This window comes from Pristiophorus japonicus, chromosome 2 (genome assembly GCF_044704955.1).
Source record: "Pristiophorus japonicus isolate sPriJap1 chromosome 2, sPriJap1.hap1, whole genome shotgun sequence".
NCBI lineage: Eukaryota > Metazoa > Chordata > Chondrichthyes > Pristiophoridae > Pristiophorus > Pristiophorus japonicus.
The window spans coordinates 132,601,407-132,615,323 of NC_091978.1; the positions used below are offsets into that span (position 1 = coordinate 132,601,407).

General features: G+C 39.4%; 1 protein-coding gene across 4 annotated transcripts in view; it reads right to left on the minus strand.

The window, feature by feature from the left end:
- The window catches only part of LOC139240922 (small glutamine-rich tetratricopeptide repeat-containing protein beta-like), a 105,709-nt gene that overhangs the window by 57,221 nt on the left and 34,571 nt on the right, over positions 1-13,917 (minus strand). For 3 of the 4 annotated variants that reach the window (XM_070869464.1, XM_070869472.1, XM_070869454.1), the window contains exons 4-8: positions 12,913-12,994; positions 4,849-4,948; positions 2,555-2,659; positions 1,929-2,067; positions 1,235-1,297 (exon numbers count right to left, since the gene is read on the minus strand). In XM_070869464.1, the coding sequence (XP_070725565.1) occupies positions 1,235-1,297; positions 1,929-2,067; positions 2,555-2,659; positions 4,849-4,948; positions 12,913-12,994 (489 nt within the window). The remainder of the gene's footprint in view (positions 1-1,234; positions 1,298-1,928; positions 2,068-2,554; positions 2,660-4,848; positions 4,949-12,912; positions 12,995-13,917) is intronic. The other variant, XM_070869480.1, reaches the window with a different exon arrangement.

Genomic DNA, 13,917 nt, shown 5'->3' on the forward strand with positions numbered 1-13,917 from the left:
GCCTTTTACTTCTTTTTAAACACAATAAAGCCATACCTGCTTCCTACCTTGAAACCAAGTCTGTCACAGTCCCTTCATAATTCCAGTGTCTAGAACCAAGGGTGTGGGAGCGATTTGAAACCGCTCATATAAGATCAGAAGGGAAAGCTGACCCTCTGAAAACCACCCCTTACATAACCTGAATTTTATTTTCCATAGAGACAGTGATTTTGTTTTAGTGGTGCATGTTTTTAGCCAGTGTATGTTAGACCAAATAAAATAAGTACGATTTTTCACCGAAGCGTTCCTGTCCGTGACTTATTCCATTTACACTCTGAATAATACTCCCCTGGTATAGAATTTTCGTAAGGCGGGGGCGATTCGAACTGTCCATCTAGCAATTGGGCTAGGATCAAAACCGCTTACACTTGCCATAGAGGGAGTGCAGCAAAGGTTCACCAGACTGACTCCTGGGATGGCAGGACTGTCATATGAGGAGAGATTGGGTGGACTAGGCCTGTATTCACTAGAGTTTAGAAGAATTAGGGGATCTCATTGAAACATATAAAATTCTGACGGGGTTGGATAGACTGGATGCGGGGAGGATGTTTTCCCTGGCTGGGAAGTCTAGAAAAGCGGTCACAGTCTCAGGATACGGGGTAGGAAATTTAGGACCGAGATGAGGAGAAATGTTTTCACTCAGAGGGTGGTGAACCTGTGGAATTCTCTACCACAGAAGACTGTGGAGGCCAAGTCACTGAATATATTTAAGAGGGAGAGAGGCAGATTTTTAGACACAAAAGACATCAAAGATTATGGGGGAAAAGCGGGAATATGGTGTTGAGATAGAGGATCAGCCATGATCATACTGAATGGCGGTGCAGACTCGAAGGGCCGAATGGTCTACTACTGCTCCTATTTTCTATGTTTCTATCCCTCCCATTTTTCCTTTGTACCAGAGGAGGAAGCCGCAGTTCCGCAAAAGAAGTCACTGAGACTGAAAACCAGGAATGACTTCCCACAGCTGAGCTGAGCGAGGAAACCAACTGTGTATGTAGTGGTGAGCATGATCGCGAGTGTCCCAAGCTGGTAACCAGAGATCCCAGGCGAGCTGGGTGAGACTAAGGGCTCAGGGTTTTCTCAGAAGTGAAGCTTCCATGCCACTTAATGTCACAGTAGGAAATAGATCTGCAATTACTATTATATAATTTGGTATAGATTTATTTTGGAACACTCTTATTTTAATCATACTTACCATACTTACAAAACGTGGATTATTCAGCAAACTTGCCAAATCAAATCCCAAACCAGCTCCTGTCTGCAGATACAGAAATCACTTAAAATCATGTATTTATAATTAACCATTATAAGTTAAACAAACTATAATGTTCAAATTCTACACAATATCAACACCTGTAATTAAAGCTGAATTACATATTAGCAGCTGCAATAGCCTATGATTTATATTAAGTGCTATTTTAAATTGTCAATATCTCTCATTACTATACTATTTATTGACATGGCTCCAAGAGATTGCACAGAAAGCATGGGCATTAGCATTCTGAAACAACTGAGCAATGCAGCTGCAAGGTTTGTCCGAAAATACACAAGAAGAAATCTAGGAAGCATGGCCCCCCATTTTCAGAAAATTGATGGTGGTAATCTTAGAATTTCCACATATTTATCCATACTATATATATCTCAAGTGCACGCTATTTGCCTAATTTGTAATTTTGTTGCGAAGTCACGGCTTGCCCCAAATTAAGTCATCCATAGCAACCAACTGGATTTCATCAGTAGAAAGTGATTTTTATTTTTCCAAGGGCAGGGAAACATGACTGGATAAACACATTTCAATAATCTGCAAAACCTAGGTGCAAAGTTTAATTTTAAAACAGGCAAATTACAGTGTGTCACACGGACTCCACATTCAGTAGAGCAGCACTTACTGGACTTGATGCCTCTTCTATTTTCTGTTCTGCCACTCTTAAATTTGATTTGAAAGTGCCATTTTCAGGATCCAATTCCACAGCTTTTTTGTAATACGTGATTGCTTCTGAATGTTTATTCAAAGAAGTCAATGCCAAACTGGAAAAAAAAGTAATTACTAATGGTATAGGATGTGTTAATAAAGTGTAGGCAGTTAATTTTATAAATTTAGTTACAAAATCAAAATTACAAAAGTTTTAAAATGCACACAAGATGTGCAGGCAGTGATAGGGACACGGCCTACGGCCTCAGTGACCAATACCCTGTGAGCCCTGTGCATGTGTGGGCACCAAGCTCAATTGATGTGCGCTCTCTCTCTCTTTTCCCCCATCACCACAATCAGAGTGCCAATTTTCACTGTCTAGACTTGCACATGAAAAATGCTATTTTAGTAAAGTACTAGAGAGCTACTGGCACCTGTGGCATCTTATCTCAGAATGGGTCGCTGCATCCCAGACAATGAGTAATTGTTGATGTGCAGGCAACATGATGTTAGCAAGCATAGCATTAACTTTATAAAACCTTTAGATGTTTTTTTTCGAAAAGATACTTTTCTTAAATTCATTTGAAAGATATAATCACATACCCCATCCTTCCATAAGCCTTGCTATAGTCTGGGTCAATGGCTATTGCTCTCTTGCAGTCCTGTATTGCTGCAGTGTAATTATTTAGTTTGCTCTGAGCAGCAGCCCTAAACAAATTAGATTACAAATTTTAGCATATAAACTCTATGAAAGGAAAATAAAAATCAGGTTATATCATCCTTCATCAAGTTGGATGGAAAAATGCAAGTACCATGTACTGAAATGTACTAGCCAAAGATCTAGGTTTTAGTATTTACCAAACCTTAACTTAAAAGAGGCTGTTGCTGAGTAAATAGTGATTCTGAAACAGTTTGCAACACAAAGGTACCACGATCACATGAAAAAGGTAAAAGTTGGAATACTGAACACCAAGCTGCTTCAGCACAATCTTCTCTTCAGATGTTAGCAACCAATATAGTATATTGGAATAGTAAATTTCTTGTTAAATAAAAAGTAAGAAATCAGCCAATACACACAAAAGATCCACGCCATGGCGTTACTACAAAATGTGTACTGAAATACTTGCTAAACAGCCTTTGACTAGATGACATCATTTTTAGAAGTTCACCAAATCTAGAAATCAAATTATTTATTATATAAACTAAAGACCAAAATTATTAAATGTTACTACTTTATAAAATCTTTAGATTTTTTTTTATAAAAGATATTTTTCTTAAAAAATGACTGCACTTGCCTAGTTCCATTCTTATCTATCTAATCGTAGCCAGAAAATCTCCTGCAATGGCTTCTCTTCCCACTCCCAAATAGTTACCTCTGGGTGTCCCCCAAGGATCTATCCTTGGTCCCCTCCTTTTCTCATCTATATACTGCCCCTTGGCAATATCATCCAAAAACACGGAGTCAGTTTCCACATGTACACTGACAACGCCTAGCTCTACCTCTCCACCACTTATCTTGACCCTTCCATGGTCTCTAAATTGTCAGACTGCTTGTCAGACATCCAATACTGGATGAGCAGAAATTTTCTCCAATTAAATATTGAAAAGATTGAAGCAATTGTCTTTGGTCCCCACCACAAACTGCATTCCCTAACCACTGACTCCATCCCTCTCTCTAGCATCTATGAGGCTAAACCAGATTTGACCCTGAAATGAGCCTCGGCCACATATCCGAGGCATAACTAAAACCACCTATTTCCACCTCCATAACATTGTCCGCCCCCACCCTGCCTCAGCTCATCCATGCCTTTGTTACCTCCACACTTAACTACTCTGGTGTCCTAACTCGCACCAAGTACCGATCACCCATTACCCCTGTGCTTTCTGACCTATATTAGCTCCCGGTTAAGTAACGCCTCGATTTCAAAATTCTCATCCTTGTTTTCAAATCCCTCTCTATCTCTGTAATCTCTTTCAGCCTCACAACCCCACGAGATGTCTACACTCCTCAGATTCTGCCCGCTTGAGCATCCCGGATTATAACTGCTCAACCATCGGTGGCAGTGCCTTCAGCTGCTTGGGCCCTAAACTCTGGAACTCCCTCCCTCCCTAAACCTCTCCGCCTCTCTATCCTCCTTTAAGACGCTTCTTAAAACCTACCTCTTTAACCAAGCTTTTGGTCATATGCCGTAATTTCTTCTTACGTGGCTCGATGTCAAATTTATCTGTTTTGTCTTATGACACTGCTGTGAAGTTGGGACGTTTTACTACATTAAAAGGTGCTATATAAATGAAAGTTGTTGTTGTTAAATTAATTTGAAAGATATAATCACATAATGGATGTACAACATAAACTAACTTCCCAGTAATCTGTCTAATAACCTTATTACATTTGTTTGCCAATCATATGACATTTTATAGTGTCATTGAAATATTATACCCATTTAACAAAGTCAATTCAAAATTATACTTTACTGTCAATACCTTATTCAATACAACTGAACAGAAATACACTGGGTGTCGACATTCACAACACAACACAGAAAAAATGATAGATTTTTCAAGTTTTATTAAAATAATCTCAATGTTAAATGATATAAAATAGATGCCATGGAGTGAATGAAAGGCTTTCACTCAATCTCGGGGTTCCATGGACATCAAAATGGGGGAAGGGAAAGCTAATTCTCTGTGTGTCATGTGTAGTGAAATTCTAAACATGTTCAAAAAGTACATATTTACAATTTTGCTACTCAAAGCACTAGAGAAATTTTCTCCATAAATCTCAGTTGCTTTACAATTCTCCCCCTCGCAACACTTATTCTGTATTTACGATGGCAAATTTAACTCGACTGAAACATATTATCAATACAAACAAAAGACAGTAAAAGGATTGTTACCGGTTACAAAAGTAAACTGCACTATTTGGATCCAACTCAATTGCCTGAGTGTAAGAGTCCACAGCAGCTCTGTAGTTCTCCTCTTTTATATAGTTGTTACCTGGAATATTTAAACAAATACAAATTGCAAATTAAAGTCAATCATTTATTTGTTTGAAAATGTGTTCTAACACTTAAAGTTTGTTACTTTTTCTAATTCTGTCGGAGCAGTAACTTAAATTTTGAAAACTGTAAACTCAAACATTTGCATTACATCCAACAGCTTCACTAAAGATGGACATCAGTATAATGTCACTTTGTTTTTCTACATTTTTTTTTAAATGGTAGCACTCCACTATCATTCTCAGTTATTGTCTACAGTTTTAAATTTATTTTGCTGCTTCTGCTAATTTCCACTCCTCCTCACATCCTGAAGGTGCTTATTCCCTGCTGGGATACAGTTTCATTGGTGCCAGCAGCCCTCCAGTATCTCTCACAACTGGCCATTCTTTGTGAGTTTCAACTATTTGCCTACAAGGGGCAGTGCAGCAAAGGCAGGCTTGGGCTTCAGCTGATGTCTCCATTGCCAGCTGAGGCTTTGGATAGCGATCAGGAGCGGGAACTGCAGCTGTTTTTTCTCCTCCAACTAAAAGTCATCAAGCCCACCATAACATCCCTATTACCACTTCTGCCGAGATTAGCCAATTCAACATGACATTGACTGTATCTGACATTTCCAGTCTGTATGGCTCAGCAGCTCCCTGCCATTAGGGAAGTCAGATCTACATTTCCAGCATTGATTTCTTAATTTGTCTTTATTCTTAACATAGCAATATCATTATGATTTTGGCAGGAGAAAATTATTGGTCAATCTATCCTTCCCATCAGGTTTCTTCCTCTGATTCTACAACTGAATCCAAATTACTAATTGGAATTCATCCAGTCCTTTTTTTACTTCCACTGGTAATCTGTTCAACATTTCTAGTGCTCTCTTACTCAAAAAACATGACCTAAATTTCATATTTTCTTCTGATACCCTTAACTTTAACTAGGTCCCCTACATTGAGTTTGCACCATTTATTGCTGATCATGAGCTCTAGACCATGTTCTTGTTCTGCCATTTCTTCATTAGTTTTTACTATTAAGCTTTTATCACATCCATCTTCACTGCCTTTCTCTAAAAACAAATATTCTGCTGCTTTACTTATGTTCTTGTGTATGAAGAAAACAGAATTAGCAGGAGTAGGCCATTTGGGCCCGCGAGCCTGCTCTGCCATTCAATAAGATCATGGCTGATCTTCTCCCTCAGCTCCACTTTCCTGCACTATCCCCATATCCCTTGATTCCCTTAATATTCAAAAATCTATCGATCACAGCCCTCTGGAGTAAAGAATTCCAAAGATTTGCCACCCTTTCAGTGAAAAAATTTCTCCTCATCTCAGTCCTAAATGGCCAACCTGTTATTCGAAGACTGTGTCCCCTGATTCTAGACTCCCCAGCCAGGGAAACATCCTCCCTGCATCTACCCTGTCAAGTAAGAATTTTGTGTTTCAATGAGATCACCGCTCATTCTTCTAAACTCTAGAGAATATAGGCCCAATCTACTCAATCGCTCCTCATAGAACAATCCCCCCATCCCAGGAATCAGTCTGGTGAACCTTCGTTGCACTCCTCTATAGCAAATATATCCTTCCTTAGGTAAGGAGACCAAAACTGTACATAATACTCCAGGTGTGGTTTCATCATGGCCCTATATAATTGCAGTAAGATGTCTTTACTCTTATACTCAATTCATTTTGTAATAAAGGCCAACATACCATTTGCTTTCTTGATTGCCTGCTGTACCCGCATGTTAACTTTCAGTGATTACTGTACAAGGACACCCAGGTCCCTCTGAACACTAATATTTCCCAATCTCTCACCGTTTAAAAAATATTCTGTTTTTCTACCAAAGTAAACAACTTCACAGTTCTCCACATTATATTCCATTTGTCATGTTCTTGCTCACTCACTTAGCCTGTCTATATCTCCTTGAAGTCTCTTTGCATCCTCCTCACAACTTACATTCCCACCTAGCTTTGCATCATCAGCAAACTTGGATATATTACATTTGGTCTCCTCATCCAAATTATTAATATAGATTGTGAATAGCTGAGGCCCAAGCACTGATCCTTGCAGTACCCCACTAGTTACAATCTGCCAATCCAAAAATGACCCATTTATTCCTGCTCTGTTTTCTGTCTGTTAACCAATCCTCAATTCATGCTAGTATATTACCCCCAATCCCATGAGCCCTAATTTTGTTTAATAACTTCTTGTGTGGCACCTTATCAAATGCCTTCTGAAAATCCAAATACACCACATCCACTGGTTCCCCCTTATCTATTCTACTAGTTACAACCTCAAAAAACATGATTTTGTTTTCATAAATCCATGTTGACTCTGGCCAAGCCTATTATTATTTTCTAAGTGCCCTGTTACCACGTCCTTAATAATAGATTCTAATATTTTCCCTACTACTGATGTCAGGCTAACTGGTTTGTTGTTCCCGTTTTCTCTCTCCCTCCTTTCTTATATAGTAGGGTTACATTTGCTGCCTTCCAATCCGCAGGAACCTTTCTAGAATCCATGTAATTTTGGAGGATGACAACCAATGCGTCCACTATCTCCATAGCTACCTCTTTCAAAACCCCAAGATGTAGGCCCTCAGGTTCAGGGGATGCATCATCTTACAGTCCCATTAATTACTACTAATACTAATTTATTTTAGTTCCTCATTCTCGCTAGGTCCTTGGTTCTCCACTATTTCTGGGAGGTTTTTTGCATCTTCTTACGTGAAAACAAACACAAAGTATTTGTTTAAATTTCTCTGTCATTTCCTTATTCCCATTATAATTTCTCCTGTCTCAACCTGTAAGGGACCCACATTCACTTTTGCTAATCTTTACCTATTTACATACCTATAGAAGCTTTTACAATCTGTTTTTATGTCTCTCGCTCGTTTACTCTCAGATTCTATTTTCCCTTTCTTTATCAATGTCTTGGTCCTCTTTTGCCGAATTCTAATATCTTCCCAATCCTCAGGCTTACTGTTCTTCTTGGCAATATTATAAGCCTCTTTCTTTCATTTAATACTAGCTTTAATTTATCTTGTTAACCATGGTTGGACCACTTTTCCTGTGGAGTTTTTGTGCCTTAAAAGGAATGTATGTTTGTTGTAAATTATGTATTAATTCTTTAAATGCTAGCCATTGCTCATCTACCATCATACCTTTTAATGTAGTTTCCCAATCTGCCTTAACCAACATGCCCCTCGTACCTACATAGTTTGCTTTGTTTGGATTTAAGACCCTAGTTTCAGATTGAACTAAATCACTTTCAAGCTTAACATAAAATTCTATCATATTATGGTCACTCTTTCTTTACTACAAGGTTATTAATTAGCCACTTCTCATTGCACAGTAATAGATCTAAAATAGCCTGCTCCCTAATTGGTTCCTCAACATACTGATCAAGAAAACTATCTTGTATACATTCCATTAATTTGTCCTCCACATTATTACTGCAAATTTGGTTTACCCAGTCTATAGGGCTAAACTTTCACGTTCATTTTCGGCAGGTTTTCAGCGATTTTTTTCGGCGGTACAGCTGTTTTTGCTAGAGAATCTGTCAGGCAAAAGTTTCCCCCTTAGTTTTTTTATGGTATCACCCAAATCTCAAAATGCTTGCCGGGACCAAACCGCCGACGTGCACCGCCAAGAAAATCACCAGGGCCTAAGTTTGGCTTCAACGGAAGCCCGTCCAGATCGCCAAGGGGACCGCCCTGTGAAAGCTGCTTAAACAGGGCGGTAGGTGAGTACTCTGCAAAGAAAGGTAAGTTAAAGCTTCTTTTTTAAAAATTGTAAAACGGCGATTAGCTTTAAAAGTATCTTAGGAATGTTTAAAAAAAAATTAACTTTCAAAAAAAGTTAACGTTTTCCCCCCTTCCCTCGGCCCAACCACAGCCTCCGACTAAATAAAAAAATTTTTTTTAAGAACCGCCCGTTTTACTTAGTTTCCCCATTAACCACCAAGAAACCACCGAGAATAATGGTGCAAGATCCATTTTCTCGCCGGGCGATTATTTTTAAACTTAATAATGGACATTTTTGCCAGCATTACTTACAAAATGTTGGCGGTTTTTCTGGGCGGACAATCGGGCGTTGAGGGGCTCTCAGGAAAGTCTAGCCCTATATGTCGATTCAAATCCCCGTATTACCCTTGTTACATGCACCTCTAATTTCCTGATTTATACTCTGCCCTACAATACAAATACTGCATTCTTTTATTCTTCTATGTTCCATATTAGTGTCTACCTATTTGTAAGATTCTCGACACATCGTTCCCTGCATGAGGGAAAATTTAAGTCATTCTATTTTCCAATTCACTTTTTTTTGTGTATTTCTAAAATTTACATTATTGCATTTATTTAAAACATCCCAAACATGCTTCACAATTTCTTGGTCTCTCACTTTATGTTTCCTCTTTCTGCCCTCTCCAGTGCATTAGCATTACTACAGGTCAGCTGTGCCTTTCTGATTCTTCTTGACCATACCAGTTTCAACAACAACTTGCATTTATATGTACTTTATCAGAGTAAAACGTCCCAAGGCGCTTCACAGGAGTACTATCAAACAACATTTGACATTGAGCCACATAAGGAGATATTAGGAACAGCTCGGTCAAAGAGGTAAGTTTAAAGGAGTGTCTTAAAAGGAGAGAGAGAGGCGGAGAGGATTAGGGAGAGAATGCCAGAGCTTAGAGCCTAGGTAGCTGAAGGCACAGCCGCCAACGGTGGAGCGATGAAAATTGGAGATGTGCATAAGGCCAGAATTGGAGGAGCGCCGATATCTCGGAGGTGTGTAGGTTACAGGGATAGGATGGGGCGAGGCCATGGAAGGATTTGAAAATAAGGATGAAATGCAGACCAACAACCTGGTTAGGATCCCAGCAAGGTTAGCGTTTTGGGTAGGACCTATCATCAAAACATCACAACCTAAACATCAATTTCTTTGTCAGATGCTGATCGACCAGCTGTGGTTTTTTAAAAAATAGTCTCATTCATTTCCAAGCATGACATTCACATTAAAACAGAAGCGAAACAAAAATAATACACAATGTGAATTAGATGAAGAGGGACTGGGTGATAGTAGATTAGCACATATTTCATCTCTGGGACTTGGGGGTTAAATCCAACTTAGACTGATAGGAACCTTGCAGCCGAGGAAACTTTCACCGAGAGAATTTTGGCACTCAATTCATCCCCTAATAAAAAAATCCAGTCTGGATTTTAAATCCATGGGGATGTCGGGAGAAGGGAGAGGATGCAGGGGGTGTATTTGGAGTTGAGAGAGCAAGAAAGAAAAGTTTAGAGAACACACTGAAATATATGACATAATATATTATGAATAACTTTAAAAGTAGATGAAAGGGGAAAATTGTTCACAGCACTGACATCCCTAACCTTGACAGACAAAAACAAGGTCGTTAAAATATCAGAAAAGGCTTGCATTTAAATATCACCTAATCACATCGCAAATGTTTCAAAATGCTTCAAATATAATCAAATGCAATATTTGAAAAACTGATCATAAAAGCAAAAATCAATTAAAAAGCAATACAAAATGAATGGAGAGGAAAGGTAACAAAAATTGCAAATACTGATTCATTTCCCCACGTAAGTATCTTCCATTTATGGTGTACATGAGCACAACTGCTATTAATATGACTGGTCACATTAACTCATGTTCTAAAGCAGTAGGTACTGCCACAGGATAATCTAATAAAATTTTCTTTCGTCTTTTGTTACAAGCTTTTCATTTTAAAAAGGGTGGTCTATTGCATCACAGAAAAAAAATAAAACAGTAGTCTTAACATAAAGGCAGGAATTAAATAAACCAGCAACAATGAAAACAATGTTGTAGAAGACCAGGGGACAGAAGATAGGTGGATAAAAAGGCCAGTAACAGCTTTGCTTACTTCCCTGTCCATTGTTTGTTCCCACTTGGTACTCATTAAGACAAAAGGATAACAGTGATGGGAAATTCGCTTTTTCCATTTTGCATACCCAGTTGTCAGCATGATGTGCTCCTTAGGCTCGGTATTTAATAAGTGTGATGTAGAATAAAGTTCCTAGTCCAACAATATGCTTTAATCCCAACATATGATGACAACCCTCTTGTATTTGAGATTCCCATTTCCCACACCAGCCAACCCCATTGTTTTGATTTATTAAGACCGGCAATTGGCAAGACCTATTTTACTGGAGCTCTCTGGCATCTGGTCTTGAAAATATGGCAAGTTTACTTTGTGGTTTCGGTTGGCTGAGCATGACCTATATGTTGGATCTCACACATTACAAAAGGCTGCTTTTATATTCTTAGTTAATTTGTCTCAATAAAAGATATCCTATGCATGGTGTAGGGGAGGACGAAAACCCCCTCATCTTACCCAGAAGGAAAAGGGCTGTGGGATCAGTCTGTGCTGTGAATTGAAACCGATGGAAGGAAAACTTTGGGACACAAATGAATTTTATAGGGGCAGACGAGGCCTGCAGGGGATTAAAGGGGGTGCATTAATGGAGACCCCCCCCCAGTGTTTGGACTCATAGGAAAGGGAATTTAATTTGGAACTATTTACCAGAAAGTTTGAAATCCTAAAGTGCACATGGAAGAAACTACGAACTTTAATCGAATTTGGGATTTTTTTTAAAGGTGTATGTTGGGTCTGCAAGAAAAGGGGTGGGGTCAATATCTAAAGGGCCAGTTTGGACATTGGAACTAATCAAATTGTCTGGGAACTGTATACCCTCGAAACTTGCCCCTTGAAAACATTAACATTTAAACAATGCCACATACATATTCCAACACCTTTTTCATCAGGCATAGAAATATCTGGCTCAGGCCAGACTAGCACAATGGCTACAGGAGGCCAATGCAATCAACACCCACTCAAACCTCAAGTAGATTAAGATCAGTGGAAAAAAAAACCCCAATCTAAAACTGCTGCATTTTTCAAAATCAAAAACTCCACCAATGAAAAGAATCGACTTCAGCAGGAGAGGCGGACTGGATAAACTGGCTATAAAAAAGGGGTTTCTGACGTAGTGAAAAGAAAGTGATGATTTTCCCTGCCCTCGTCTTCCAACAACCACAACCAGCAAGCCTCTCGACACTGAAGGAAAACCAGTGTCCGAAGACTCCGAAGATAGAAGAAACAAACCACCAGACTGCGGAAGGCACAGTAGTGAGTATAACCTCTGGTCCCCAGAACTTCCAACTCAGTTAGGCCAGGAAAGGTGGGAGGTTGGGCATTGTACTGCTAAACTGGTGTAAAAATTTTCGTTGGGTCCGTTTTAGTGGGATTTAGGGGGATTGTTTTGTTGGTGTATTGCTGTTTGTTGAGTTACACCTTGTCAAATAAATTGGAAGCCTAAAGTTCCTCTTGGAATCACCTTGTCTCAGTTCTATTGTATTACATCTCCTGATCGTGATTCTTATGTCAGAACCGTGTAAGGGAAGCTAGGAGCCCCTCGAAAATGCTCAACTGTGTGTCACAGGCTAGGGAAGAAGGGGTTAGGAGTGTTTGACACTCACAGGTGCCCCACAGGCTAGGCATAAGCTGTGGGGATGCACGAGTCTCAAAACCCCCTTCATAAGCTGTGGACACAGTCTCTCCAGGGGTGCTCTTGCAACACTCAGGGTACCTCACAGGCCAGGCATAAGCTGTGAGGGCAGAAGCCCAGAGAGAGACACCCAAGGCACAACAACCCTGTGAAAACCCCTTACAACGGATTGCTGACCATTGTCATTCAAGTCTGAACACCAATTACATATTTGAGAAGATAGTACAATTTAATAAATTTTTTAACATTTCAAAATGATTACTGTTCCTTAAATACTGTAATTTGCAGTGACAAAAACTAGCCTCCGCTATCACTGAGCAATTATATCAGGTTAACAAAAATATGACCATTTCAAGCACAATGATTAAGCACTTTCAAATGGAGATTCACACTAACAACTCCTACACACAAAGCATAATTACCTTCATTTTTCAACTGTTCAGCTCTAATTACATCTTGTGCAGATGGAGTGAAGTCTGATGGAGAGTTCCATATCAAATCCTTCTACAAGAGGAAGTATATTGTACAAATTTTCTCAGTGATTTATTTTTATTACAATGGCATATTAATGAGTAGAATATTCTCAATTGTAAATTACTTTATCTTATAACAAACTACTAGGGACTCAAATCATGTATGTTTAGCATGCGCTCCTACCACATGCTAGAACACAAAACAAAATTAAGAGCTTTCCATTTTACAAGTCCCCCCCCCCCGCTCACCCTCTTGAAGGTGTTGACTCTTGCGAGGGGGGTTTGGTTCCGGAGGTGGGGGCAGCAGCAGCCCTTCAGCGTGGTACCCAAATGGCCATTCTTCATGCTAGACTGGATAGTGAGTGCTGGCAGGCTATTTTGCCATGACAGCAAGCTCAATCCTGTTCAGGCTGAAAATTTACTGATGTTACTCTTTTCAGCAGTGCTCAGGAGCAGGGCCATGTAGATCAATTGTTAGGTGCCAAATATTGCTGAGCTAAGATCAGATAACTCAGCACAGAAAGAGAATTAAACTGGTACCTTTCCAGTCTGCATGACTTAGTGTTACAGCAGGGTTCATCATTGCTGGGTCAAAATCCTGGAACTCCCTCCCTAACAGCATTATGTGAGTACCTGCACTATATGGACTGCAGCGGTACAAGGCGGCAGCTCACCACCACCTTCTCAAGAGCAATTAGAGATGGGCAATAAATGCTGGCCTTGCCAGCAACGCCCACATCCCAGGAACACCTTTTTTAAAAAGGTGTTGCTTTTATTTACTTGGAACTCTAACTAAACTTGGAGCTAAATGGTTCAGGTTTCAGAATGAAAGGTTTCTGAACTTAATTCACAATTATCACCATTATTTTTCTCAGATACTCACACATAGTAATGACTCCTTACAGATTTTACTGAAAAACCAAACATTCTACAGTACTATTCTACTAAAAAGGA